This window comes from Helianthus annuus, chromosome 4 (assembly GCF_002127325.2).
Source record: "Helianthus annuus cultivar XRQ/B chromosome 4, HanXRQr2.0-SUNRISE, whole genome shotgun sequence".
In the NCBI taxonomy this organism is placed as follows: Eukaryota; Viridiplantae; Streptophyta; class Magnoliopsida; order Asterales; family Asteraceae; genus Helianthus; species Helianthus annuus.
Window position 1 is genome coordinate 29,498,169 of NC_035436.2, and position 14,753 is coordinate 29,512,921.

The window sequence follows — 14,753 nt, forward strand, 5'->3', positions numbered from 1 at the left end:
TTTTTTAGGTTTTTCTTGGAGGTTTAGTTTTTAGCATTTAGCTTGGGGGTGGGGGCTTAGGTTTTGGGAGGGGGGGGGGGTTAGGTTTTTTTTTTTTTTTTTGTGGTGTAGTGGGTTTATTTTGTTATGTTCACATTGGTTCTCGCGGTTCTCGCAATAAAGGAGGTTCTCGCAATAAGGTGGTTCTCGCGTGAACCCTACCCGTATATATATATTGGAAAAGTTAATTTTTATGATTTTTGGTAAAATATTTTTGGAATAAAGCTTTTGTAAGTTTGAGTTCTCTATTTTTTTACATGTCTTTGTGAAAAAAAAAAATTTAGGTTTTTAGGATTTTTATTTATTTATTTTTTTTTTTGAAAAAAACAGCTCTGCAATGGTGATTTTTATGTTTTTATACAGATGTGTTTGTTATATTATCATCTACATTGCAAAAAATTTGGCAAAACTCGCATGGGAAGTAAAAGCTTTCATGGTTCTCACAATTCAAGGCGATTCTCATTTGACCGCATCCTATATATGTTTGTGTGTGTGAGAGAGAGAGAGAGAGAGAGAGTGAGAGAGAGAGAGTATGTCATTTTTTGGTAATTCCAAAACATCTATTCAACACAAAATGTAAAGAGTGACTTACAACTAATCATAATTTATAATTGAAACATTACTAAAAAAAAAAAAAAAGCCTGTAAGGCTATCCGTAATGGTTAATGTCCCTTAGGGGCATTTTCTGCCACATCAAAATCATAACCCCTTTAAAAATGTGTAATGGTTAATGTCTTTTAATGCCCACATTCCATCTTTACTTTCCAATTTTGTTTTTCTAGTTGGGCATTATATTAGAAATGCTCCCCTCTTTTCATGCCACTAAAAGCCCATGGGGCGGTGTTAAGGGCATTATCAATCCACTTCATTCTCCTATAAAGATCATTACTCATGGTCTAATACCCATTTAAAACTTAAATTGCGAAAAATTTAAACAAGCTCATAAATGCATCTATAAAATTGTTATCTAAGCGCCTAAGCCCATCGTCCTAATTAATCTATAAATGTCTGCAAACATCTTTTTTCAAACATGATTGTTTCTTCAACTGCTCTTTGAGGGTAATGCAACATATAGTAAGCACAAATAATGTTTAGACTATGAGGTCTTTTAAATCATCCCATGGCTCTTTTTTACATTAGATCGATCTCTAGCATGTTCTTTATTCATGTTATGTTTACTTGTTCTTTTGATAGAAGTTGCCACGGGGTGGGGGGGTGGGGGGGGGAGTTGGAAGCGGGGAAAAGTCGGGGTGTGAAAATTGTGAACAGGTTCATTATCCTTGGAAGGTAAATATATTAATATTTTAAAATTTAAATTAGTTTAAAATAATTTAGTTTTGGGGAGTTAAGAGGAAAATTAGGATAGCATCATTTATTTATTTTGGGACAACCAGGAAAAGTAGGGAAAAAGTTTATGTGACGTTAATGTGGCAAACAAAAAAATTTTTGAGGAAAGTGCAACAACTCGCTTCCCCTAACTGAGTGGTTTTACTCTAAAAAAACAAAGAGCTCGCAATTTTTTTTCATCCTAATTTAAAAACTATGAAAAATCACATATTGTGGCACATCAATACAAAAGAAAATACTAAAATGCATCTCAATAAAATATGTCGCGACATAGGTCGACACCAAAGGGTAAGCAGTACTTGTCTTCAAACCAAAACAAACCAAACATAATCCCAAATAAAACAAGTGTCTTACAGATAAATAAACATTCAATGCACATAAGTTTCGATTCAAGTCACTTTCTAGAGCTCAGTCGTGCTAAACTTCACTCATTATTGTTACCTGAAAAGTATGCGAAAAAAGTAGCAATGAAAAATAGTGGGTGAGTTCGTAGGATTAAAATAGATAGTGTGTTGTAGTAATCAACATAAGTTTAGACAAAAATGTTAAATAAGTACACAAGTAGGGTGATGCAATTGTCATGAGCCCATAATCAAACCTAGCAGACTACGTCCTTACATTAGTGTCACAATTGACATCAATCATCATCGTCATCATACTTAGTAAATACCACCAATAGCATAGCTAAGGTAGAGTTTCATGAGGGTAAGATGTACACAGTTTTACCTCTACCCCATAACGTTTATTGAAGGGTCATACAAGGATTATCTATTTGTGAAATTTTTGATTGTACAATATGTTGATGATGATAATGCATCCTACTTGATTCTAATGTGCATGTTTCATATTAAGTTATCCAAAATCCTATACTAACTAAAAACATGATTTTCATCCCTAAGTTTATATAAATCAAATTGAAACCTAAAAGTTTGTAGAAATGGTTTTGTTGTGAAAGATGATTGTTTTAAAAGCGAGATGAATACTAGTTTACATGTTCATGATTTTGAATATTTTGACATGATTTTATAAGTATATTGAAAATAAAAGATAGAAATGTAAGAATGGTAAACAAACACATATCAAATTGTAGGGAATGATGTAAAGATGATGGATATACTCTTGAAATCCTTGTTTCCATACTTGAAAATGGGGAAGAATGGTGGTGGTGGCCAAAAAATGGTGAGAGAGAGATATGAGAGAAGGCGGTGAATGATCGAGTGATAAGAATGAAAATGTGTTTTAAGAGCATTCACATCCTATCCATTAATTCCGAGAAGGAGATTTTTATATTATAAAAGGTGGTTGTAGATGGTTGTGAATGGGTGAGAGAGAAAATGTCATTCTTCATCTGTATATTTGAGGGGACACTATTCACTCTCTATAATTTTTTACTATATTTTGAAAGTGGTTGTGAGTGGAGGTGAGAGAAAAGGTAATAAAGGTATAAAAAACATTATTTAATTAGAAGGAGAGAGAATATAATTGTTTTTAGTTGTCGACGTATCACACGGGATGAGGTGAGAACAACCCTTAGAAAAATGGGAAGGGCTAAGGCAGTTGGGCCAGATAACATACCGATTGAAGTATGGAAATGCTTGGGAGAAGAAGGAGTACATTGGCTAACTATTTTATTCAATCTTATTTTCAAATCTGGGAAAATGCCAGATCAATGGAGGAATAGTGTAGTAGTACTTGTGTATAAGAACAAAAGGGACGCCCAATGTTGTGGGAATTACAGAGGGATTAAGTTGCTAGGATACACTATGAAATTATGGGAGAGAATATTTAAGACAAGAATCAGGAGAGAAACTCAAGTCACAGTAAACCAATTTGGTTTCATGCCAGGGCGATCGACTACGGAAGCAATACATATTCTAAGGATATTGATGGAGAAGTATAGGGAGAAGAAACGGGACCTACACATGGTGTTCATTGATCTTGAAAATGCCTATAACAGTGTGCCACGTAGACTGGTTTGGGATAGTTTGGGGAGTAAAGGGGTTTCTGGGAAGTATATACACTTAATTAGGGATATGTATGTTAGGACTGAGACTAGTGTCCGAGCGCCTATAGGGGATACTGATTTTTTCCGGGTGGAAGTAGGACTGCACCAAGGGTCTGCTTTGAGCCCTTTTTCTATTTGTAGTTATCCTAGATGAGTTGACAAAGTTAATTCAGGAGGCTCTTCCGTGGTGCCTGCTTTTTGTAGATGATATTGTGTGGACACATAAGATTAGACCGGATAAGAAATGATGTTTTTAGGGAGAGGTTAGAAGTAGCTAGTATATCAGATAAGATAAAGGAGGGAAGATTGAGATGATTTGGGCATGTGAAGAGGAGGCAGAAGATAGAGCCAATTAGAGTCGTTGAAACTCTCCAGGTGGAGGGAAGTAGGAGTAGAGGCAGACCCCAAATAACTTGGGATGAGCGGATTATGCAGGATTTGCAAAGATTGCACCTCTCTGAGAACATGATCCATGATAGGAGCTCGTGGAGACGTAGAATTAAGGATAAGAATTTCTAGCAGAGGATACAATTATGTTTTTAGGTGTAGTGTATGGTCGTAGATATGTATCTATATGTATAGGCTATTTGTGTTGTTAGATTTGTCTTGTTTACCATGCACTCTTTCACCACTCATGTTATATTGGTAGCTTCATACACACACACACCCCATGTTCTATTTATTTCTTTCCTGGGTGTTTTGGAGCCAAAGGTCTCACTGGAAGCAGTCTCTCTATCCCTAGGGATAGAGGTAAGGTGTGCTTACATCCCACTCTCCCTAGACCCTACCAATAACTTTGCTATTTGTAAGATTTTACTGGGTATGATTGATTGATTGATTAGTGTAATTACAGGGTAGAAAATGGTGGATAGGATGTGAATGCTCTAAGTGGTCGTTAGATATAAAATTAAATGGTAAAATTGAGGTGATGCGAAGAGTCTTACAACTCTTGTAGGCCAAAAGTTAAAAAAAAAAAAAAAAAAAAAAAAAAAGACCGGGGATGGTTCTAGAATATCATTTTAGTTAAACTCTAAACTTTGTCGTAAGTGATAAGTTTTAAGTGTTATATAATAATATTGGTAGGTGCATTTCCTTTAATACAACTTGTAACATGTGATGTTATATTTTTTTATTTTTTTATGACATAACATAAGTTATAAATATTAATATTACTACTAAGAGGTAAGATCAAATAAAAAAACTTGTTTTGCCTAAGTAGGATGAGAAGGAATCTTAACCATCTATTTTCAAATCATTGATTAAGATGAAAATATAAGAAAAAAAAAGATGTTCAATGGTACCTTGGGAAAATCCTATTTTTTGACTATCTCTCTTCACATGCAAGGCACATGCATATTTCACCCTCCATTTTTTAGACGTTCATAACTTTTTTATATGACATTATTTTTTCATAAAAATTTCACCATAAAATCGGGCATCCTTTTATCTTTAATTTGAGTACCATATTGCTATATAGGGTAAATTACATTTTTCGTCCTTTATTTTGTATCAGATTGCAATGAATAACCTTTAATTTCAATAATTACAGTCACTGTAATTAGTTTTTTTGGGTAAATTACACTTTTCGTCCTTTATGTTTATATCGGATTACAATGGATGACCTTTAACTTTAATATTTACAATCACAGTCCTTTATTTAAAAAACTCATTGCACCTTTCGTCCTTTAACACTAACTCAGTTAAAATTTTAAGTTAAATCTAGTCATGTGCACCACATGTCAGGGCATTTATGTTAAAAGAATAAAATAAATACCATAAACACCTCGTCTCTCTGAATCATTATGATTTTTATAGATTCAATCTTTCTTCACTTCTTGTTAACCCCAAACCCATATGGTTGACCTGTAAACATCAATCCACACCTCCCTCTCTCTAAACACCATAAACATATGGGTTTTTCCCTAATCTGAAACACCCATAAATCAAGTACTGAAGAAAACTTTTATGGATTTAAACCTCTCGGGTCAACCATTCTGCACCCATTTAGAAACCAAGAACCCAAGATTAAAGGGGTTTATGAGTGGGTGCCTTAGATGAATAATTAAATTCTTGGGTACAGGAGGGGAACCACCATTAAAACCATTAGCCTCAAAAGAACGAAGTATGACTAAAACAAAGTCAAAATCGAACATTGACACAAGTGGGCAACCACCATTAAAACCATATCCTTTGAAATAAATCAAGAACAAAGTGTGTTATATTTGGGCTCAGATCTGCAAATATGAATCTGATTAAGTGGATCGAACATCGGCATGGCTGCACCACAGATCTGCAAATATGAATCGTGTTCCGCAAGGGTGGTGGTGTCGGCGACGGAGAGAGCGTCGCCGTGTTCCGCCGCCACAGTGGCGGCATCTCCGGTGAGGATTTCTTCGGTGAAATGAAATCGGCGGATGATTTGTTGTGCTTTTTTTCTTTTTGTCTATTGAATTGCTTGTTGAAGCTAGGGTTCCTCATTTGAAGGTTAGCCTGCCCCCTTTCACTCTCTCGTATGCATCCGACATGGTGAAGGATCAACAAACCCTCGTTTGATTATGTTTATGTGGGGTGGCGCTGCCGACGTGGCTCCGCCACAAGGGTGGTGGTGTCTGGCCATTTTCTAAAGTGAGAGACATGAGAGAGAAGAAAGAGAAAGGGGATAATGTGTGGTCATGTCTGCTGCGAAAATGAAAAAAAAGGTCTTTTATATATAGAAGGAAAATTACTAATATACCCTCGTGTGCAAGGCACATGTAATATTTAACTGAAAATTTTAACTAGGTTATGGTTAAAGGACGTAAGACGTAACGAGTTTTCCAAATAAAGGACGATGACTGTAATTATTAAAATTAAAGGCTATCAATTGCAATCCAGTACAAACATAAAGGACGAAAAGTGTAATTTACCCTAGTTTTTTTGCATTACAAATAAAGGATTGTTACTGTAATTGTTGAAGTTGGAAGGTCATCCATTACAATCTCATACAATCATAAAGGACGAAAAACGTAATTTACCCTGCTATATAAAATATGATGACTAAAAAAACCCACAAAAATGTATTGATTTTCTATGTTGTATAACATTTTTTTTGTGTTAGATTTTTGTATTACATTTTTGTGCTAATTTTTTTGTGGTGAATTTTTTTGCCTTAATTTTTTTTTCTAAATTTTTTGTACTGGATTTTTTGTAATAGATTTTTTTGTGCTGAATTTTCTGTGCTATATTTTTTTGTATTAGATTTTCTGTGCTATATTTTTTTGTATTAGATTTTGTGTGTTATATTTTTTTGTATTGAATTTCTTATGATAAATTTTTTGTACTGGATTTTTTTGTTGTATTTTTTAGAAAACAAACGTGATGTCACAAGTCATTTTCACACTCCTACTTATAAGGATCAAAATATTTTAGTACCAAAATTCCCTTCCTTCTTACTTATAAGGAGTCACATTTCATCATAATAATGCTTCTTATGCTACTTAGGCAAAATCCACTTTTTAATGGATGCTTTCCCCTACTACTGATAATATTGTTGTCTGCAATTTAATTTTATATTAAATATTACCACTAATATTTATTAATAATATTGTTGTCTGGCAAATTAATTTTATGTATCATCAATTTAGCTTTTAGTATCTGAAATATACAAATAAAGTCTTAAATTCTAAGGGGTCATTTGGAGGCTTTTTAGGTGTGCAAAAAACCGAATTAACCGAACCATAACCGAATTAACCGACAAAACCGAACCAAAAAAACCGAACCAAATAAAAAACCGGTGGGTCGGTTAATGGTTTTTTTTTAAAACCGAAAGTAGCGGGTCGGTTATGGTTATCATTTTTTCTATACTCACCATATCCGAACCGAACCGACATGTAATAAATCTTTGTAGGATTTAGGACTTTTCACCATATTTTTAATATTTTATGTTTTTGACTGAAGATTTTTAGTACTTATGGGTTTTTGATATCATTTTGTGGTTTTCGTTGAATGTTTATTTGAATTTATGGAATGTATCATATCACTTATTTGAATATTCGATAATAATTGGTATTAATATTATTATTATATGTATTTTTTAATGCTATGTAATATACTAATATATACAAATATGCAATAACAATTTATTACATGTTAAAAAAATTAAGATATTTTTAGCTAGGCTAAATACACGATTAACAACTCATAACCGACCCACTATAACCATCAAAACCGAATAACCATAACCACCATAACCGATCGGTTATGGTTATGGTTATCCAATAACCTACATCGCGGTTATGATTATGGTTTTTGGTCAAAACCGACGCAAACCGACCCATACACATCTAGTATCAACACACTTAGCATCATGATAAGCCACTTAGATTCAAGTACGATCAAAGATCAAGTCAATGTCAAAGCAATAGTTAAAGTGAAACTTGATTAGGAATGTTAAAAAGTTCACGGCTTGCTTGAAAAAGCTCGCCTCGGTTGTAAACGAGTCGGCTCGGTTCGATTTATAAACGAGCTGAGTCCGAGCTAGATCGAGCCGAGCCAAGCCTGAGCTAGGGCTGGCTTGGCTCGTGAGCCCGTGAGTCGGCTTGAATTATTATATTTTGTATATATTGGTAAAATTCTACATGTATTAAAATTTAAAATATGACGAAAGTAGCTAAAGTATTAATATTTTAAGTTTTAATTAATTAGGTAACATATAAAAAAACAAAAAAAAAAGATACATATAATGTTTTTAGTATGTCACTAGGTTATAACCCGTGTATTACACGGGTTGAATAAATAAATTTTATATACTAAATAAATATATCTTTAAAAACCTCATTTATTTCACGGGTTGAATAAATATAATTTTATATATTAAATAATAAAAAGTTATATCTATAAGAACCATATTGTACGGGTTGAATAAATGTAGTTTTATATAACAAATAAAAAAGTTATATCTTTAAAACCACGCGTATTACACGGTTTGAATAAATGTAATATTGTTTACCAAATAATAAAAAAAAATTACATCTTTATAGATATGCACATTACACGGTTTGAATAAGTGTAATTTTCTGTACTAAATAATAAAAAAATATATATCCTTAAAAAACCCCGTGTATTGTACGAATTCAATAAATCTAATTTTATATATCAAATAATAAAAAGTTATATCTTAAAAAACCTCATGTATTACATGGGTCGAGTAAATGTAATTTTGTATACTGAAAATAAAAATATTTAATATATTAATACAAAGTTTGGTTTTCGTGATAAAAATAGATTATTCTGTTGCAAAATCTGTTAACCAAGTCTCAACAAATTTAACCCTTTATTTAAAACTCCGTAAATATATAAATGATAAATAATATTAGTTATTTTTATTTTAAGTTTCGTAAAATATATTTGATACCAAACTAAACAAAACGTTCAAATATAATTAATTCAAATAAATAATATCATAGATGGGAAGGAGATTAAACTAAATAATAATTATCCATAAGATATTAAACTACTAATATTTAGTAGAAGGGTTATCTATAATATAAGATATAAAACTAAATAATATTAAACTAAAATTATAATTATCTATGAGAAATTAAACTAAAATAATAATTACCTATAAGAGATGGCCTAATATGATGACAATTGTCCCAAAAGTGGCTTCTTTTATTATATAGTATAGATTCTATGTTTAAAATATTTTGAAGTCCACTTTTCAGTTCGATAATATAAATCAGTCAAGCTAAGCGGGCTCGTTTAAGTTCGAGCTCAAGCCTAACCTGGCTCGGCTCGGCTCGACAGCCCGAGATGACATGCATGATACACCATCTCTCTCCTAGACCTGAATAATGAACAACGTACCTCAAATATTTTCAAGTGTATCGAGAATCCGCTGCAATTCACGCACAACCATTTTGACATCCATCCTTTGTGTTGGGGAATCCACAGAGCATGCTACTCCAATCTTAATTGTTAGAGTCAAACATTCCTCTATTTTCTTGGCATTTTCTTCATTATTTTGCAGAACAATTCTTTGCTCTTGATACAGGTTTAGAATGGTAACATCAATGATATCAATTACATTGTCTAGCAAGGCCATTGAAGCAAATTTATGAAGGCTAAGGTCTTCATTAAAGATGTCATCAGTTGGGTGTTTCCCGGTCATCGCCTCTAGAACTAGTATTCCAAAACTGTAGATATCCCCATTACTTGTCATCTCACTCCCGAGACCATACTCTACAACTTACAAGCAATTACATTATAAAAAAAGGTAATAATGTAAGTAAATATGAAAGCCTATTATACCTGGAGCAATGTAACCCATTGTACCGCGAATCCCAGTTGAGTTGTTTTGGTATGAAGTTCCAAGAAACCGAGCTAAACCGAAATCTCCAACATGAGCCACCATATCATTATCGAGTAGAATGTTACTAGGCTTCAGGTCACCATGAATAATGGTTGGTAGACAGTGATTATGAATATAATCAAGTGCATTTGCTACATCCATAAGAATTTTTATCATTTGAAGAAGGTTTAGCCTTGATGTATTTCGACTTGAATGCAACCAATCATGCAAACTCCCATTGGGCATGAACTCATATACCAAAGCTTTGAATGGATTTCCTTGAAAGTCAATACTTGAACATGAAGTTATAATCTTCAACAAATTCCTGTGTCGAAGATTCCGCCATGCTTCACATTCCCTCATAAAGCTTCTTTGAGCTCCACGATTTTGAAGATGTAGAACTTTGATTGCAACAAATGTGTCATTATCTTCAAAAAGGATTCCTTTATAAACAGAACTATAACCACCAGTTCCAATCAAATTGGATTCGGAGAAGCCATTGGTAGCCTTTAGAAGTCGATTGTATGAAACTTTTAGGTGTCGTTCGCTTGTTGACGATTGTGAAAGATGGCTCTTTCTTTTCTTCTTACACCAAGCATATGCTAAACATGTTGCGGTGAAAAGTGCGGATGCGACCAATGTGACTATTAAATAGAGATGAAACTTCTTCGTAAATTTACTTGTCTCCTTGCATTTGGGTAACCCAAGTTCAATAATGCCACCACAAAGCCTTCTATTCCCCAAAACAGAGAATGCACTTTCATTAGCGAACACTCCTACCATTGGAACTTCACCCTCAAAATCATTATATGACAAGTTCAAATGTTCTAACTTAAACTTTTCAAAAAATCTAGGAATGTGCCCCGATAAATTGTTATGAGAAATATCGAGTACCACCAATCCTTTCAACGAATTTAATGATAATGGTATCATACCTTGAAATAAATTGCCTTTGAGGGACAACTGTGATAGGCTACTACAGCCACCAAGGCTACTAGGAATCTTACCAGAAAAATTATTATCAGATAAATTCAAAGTAGTCAACATGTTGAGGTTTCCAACCTCAATTGGAAGTGAACCAAACAAGTTGTTTCGAGAAAGATCCAATGTTATGGAGAGACTTGAAAGTTGAAGAAGTCGTATAGGTATTTTCCCATTAAGTTTATTGTCATTAAGGTACAACTCTAATAGATGATGACAATTTCCTAGACTTGATGGAATAACCCCTTCTAACATGTTTGAAGATAAATAAAGTGTTATCAACGATGACAAGTTCCCTATGGAATCAGGAATCTGCCCTGAAAGTTGGTTTTCATCTAAACAAAGGCCTTCTAAGTTTTGAAGGTTACCAATCGTTGAAGGGATGTTTCCCGTGAATTGGTTTCCACATAATGCCAACGTATTCAGGCCAACAAGATTACCAATTGAACTAGGGAGGTTTCCATATAACTGATTATCAGCAAACCATAACTCCTGGAGTTGATTAGAAAGATTACCTATTGATCTAGGGAGAACTCCTTGAAACTTGCATTTAGCAAGAGACAACATCTGTAATCTTGTGTAGTTTTTCAAAGAATCAATAAACTTCATTTCATCTGCTTCTTTGCTTCCAAAGAGGTTTCCATCAATGTTTATAATATACATATTTGTTAGTTTTGAAAAGTCAACTTTCAAGGGTCCACTAAACTTGTTTTTACCGAGTTCAAGAAGTTCTAAACTCGTACAATTAGAAATGGATGCCGGAAGAGGTCCACTTAGTTGGTTACCCCATAATTGAAAAAAAACAAGATTAGGAAGCCTTGCACCTATGGCCGAATAAAGACCACCTGTCAATTGATTATCAGACAAGCTAATATTAGCTAGGAGTGAAAGGTTATAAAGAGAATTAGAGATGGTTCCATATAAATTACAACCACCAAAGTAAATTTCTTTTAAACTTTTCATGAGGCCTAAGGTGTCTGGAATGGTCCCACCCAACGGATTTCCAGCAACAGAAAACAATTCCAATGATGTATTGTTTCCCAAGATGGTTGGGATTCCACCTGTAAGCTTATTATTAAAAAGTGAAAGAACAGTAAGTTTGGTGAGGGTACTGATCTCCTTGGGTATGCTTCCAACTAGCTCGTTATCGGAAAGATAAAGCTGTTCAAGGTTTGAACAACCGGATATGTTAGTTGGAATTACCCCACAGAATTTGTTATTTGCAAGACTGAGGACTGTCAACCTGGAGAGATGACCGATTTCATGAGGGATGGTTCCGGTTAAGTTACAACCTCTAGCGTAAAACTCTCTTAAATTCTTCCATTGGCTTAAGATGTTTGGGAAGCCCCCACCCAAGGGATTTCCTCTAACAGAAAACAATTCCAATGATGTAATATTTCCCAAGATGGTTGGGATTCCACCTGTAAGCTTATTATTAAAAAGTGAAAGAAAAGTAAGTTTGGTGAGGGAACTGATCTCCTTGGGTATGCTTCCAACTAGCTCATTATTGGAAAGACCAATCTCTTCAAGGTTAAAACAACCAGTTAAGTTAGTTGGAATGACCTTGTTGAATTTGTTTTGGTACAAAAACAGATGACGTAGCCTAGAAAGACGACCAACTTCTTGAGGAATGGCTCCTTGAAAGCTGTTGTTACCAAGAGAAAGCCCACGTGGAAGCTGAGGTTCCCCACATGAGGAGACAACGAGCCCTCTAGACCTTGCGATGACAAGTCTATATAAGTCACTCTTCTATGCCGCTTCCCACAATAAACATGACTCCAATTACATAAATGAAGAGAATCGTTCCATGAGGTTAGAGCTCCATATGGATCTCGAGTGATCAAAGACTTGATCTTTAGCAAAGCCTCATGATCAGTCTCAATTCCACCACATATGACGGTGGAAGAGAGAGAGATACAACAAGAGAATAAAAGAGGAAATGAATAGGAGAGAAGGATGATAAGTTAACCATTGGGTACTTTGAATTCATTTTTGAAAAACAACTTATGATCACAAAGGATAATCGTTGGCCTTTTGTAGTCACAATACAAGGAATTTAAGACTGCTAGCTGAAGTTAGAAATATAATCCAAGATAAAGTCGTGATTGGTTAGCTGAATTTAAAATTGGAAAATTAACGACAAAAGAACTTATAATCAGAAAGGATAATCGTTGGCCTTTTGTAGGAAAGAATATTAGGATAATGGCACAAAGCATAATCCAGTGGCGGAACTAGAACAAAGGATAATCCAGTGGCGGAACTAGCACATTAACTCATGGGTATCTTTAAAAAAAAAATTTCCTTGTGCAATCGTACAATACTAAAAAACACAAAAACGACAATAAATAAATAAAGTAAAACAAATACCTAATAGATTTGTCCTCTTCTTTTTTTCATAGCTTGAAATCGTTCTATCAGATCGTCGTCTTTTATTTCACGTAAAAAATCATTTTCGACCGCACAAACATAGCATTGTTTAAAAATTCCAGGCACATTCGATTGCGTAAATCCGTGTTGAAAAACTTCAGTTTCGAAAAACATCTTTCAACGGTTGCGGTTGCAACCGGTAAAAGCAAAGCTAGCTTCACTACTACCCGATAAACCGAAGGACAAGAACTATGCGTTCCCGCTTTAACCATAACACGCGCAATCGGACAAGAACTATCCGATAATCGTTGGCCTTTTGTAGCCACTCATTTGTTCAGGATGCATTAGTGACCTTATCTTTTAATTTGGTTGAAAAAAAAGTTTCAATTACTCGTTTGGCTTGATCTCATATATATTCACGTTCGTTAGCTGAATTTAAAATTGGAAAATTCTCAACTTTACAATAGGAAGTGAGGGGAATAGTGCCACACACCTGTGTGGCATTCCCCTGTTAGACCAGCGGTTTTATTATTTTATATTCGTTTAAAATTTCGATTTCGTCCTTAATTTAAAATAAAATTATGTTTTCGTCCCCACTTCAAAATAAAATTACGTTTTTGTCCCTCGCTCAAAATTACAATTTTGCCCTCGGTTCAAAATTATAATTTTTCCCCGTATTCTCAATTCGACCATCAGTTTTATCATTTTATATTCGTTTTAAAATTACGATTTCGTCCTTAATTTAAAATAAAATTATGTTTCCGCCCCCACTTCAAAATAAAATTACGTTTTTGTCCCTCGCTCAAAATTATGATTTTGCCCTCGGTTCAAAATTATAATTTTTCCCCATAATCTCAAATTTTCCCCATATTCAGCTACAATTTTGGCCCCGGTTCAAAATAAAGTTTTGCTTTTGCCCAAACTAAAAATGACGATTTCGCATTTTCTTTCAAAAATTATGATTTCGCCTTAAGTTTAAAATTATGTTTTTGATTGGTTCAAAATAATATTATGCTTTTGCCCCCCAATTTAAATCACGATTTTACCATCATTTCAAAATTTTGATTTTGCCTGAGTTCAAATTAAAAATATAGTTTTGTCCCCAGCTTAAAATTACGATTTTATCCTTAGTGCATAGTTATATTACGATTTTGTCTCCGGTTCAAATTTATAGTATTGCTATCACTTTAACTTTTGGCGAATTACGATTTTACCCAAGTCAACAAATACAACTTTACCCTCAGTTCAAATTAAATTATTGCTATCGTTTTAGTTTTTTTAGCAAAACTATAAAAGTGTTTTTTTAATTGGTTGACTGGATTTAATTTTTTTCCATGTCAAGGAGTTGTCTAACACTCGCTCATTAATCCTGACAAACTACAGTTTTGCCCTGTGCTCAGAACTACGGTCTTGTCATCGTTTTAGATTTTTTTCCTAAAAAAACTATAATAGTGTTTTTTTAATTGATTGAGAATTATTCGGTTATCGCCCCGTAACACAGGCGGGGCATCACCTAGTTTAGGAACATTAGGTAAGAAATGATACCCATGTAAGTGGAAAAAAGCCCCACAAAAAAGGAGACAAATAATGGAGCATTCAAGATTGTGTTAGATACGATAGAACCAAAGTGGAATTGAGTTGGGAAACTATATCTCCTATGTTTTAATGGGGTGACCCCACTTCCAA

The 14,753-nt window shown here is 34.0% G+C and overlaps 1 protein-coding gene across 1 annotated transcript; it reads right to left on the minus strand.

The window, feature by feature from the left end:
- Positions 1-1,612: 1,612 nt before the first annotated feature.
- Positions 1,613-13,339, minus strand: LOC110933109 (receptor kinase-like protein Xa21). The gene is made up of 4 exons (XM_022176347.2): positions 13,194-13,339; positions 9,680-12,417; positions 9,236-9,610; positions 1,613-1,827 (listed from the first exon to the last, which is right to left on the minus strand). The coding sequence occupies exons 1-3, from the start codon at positions 13,337-13,339 to the stop codon at positions 9,237-9,239; spliced, it is 3,258 nt and encodes a 1,085-aa protein (XP_022032039.1). The 3' UTR covers positions 1,613-1,827; position 9,236.
- Between the last annotated feature and the right edge of the window lie 1,414 nt (positions 13,340-14,753).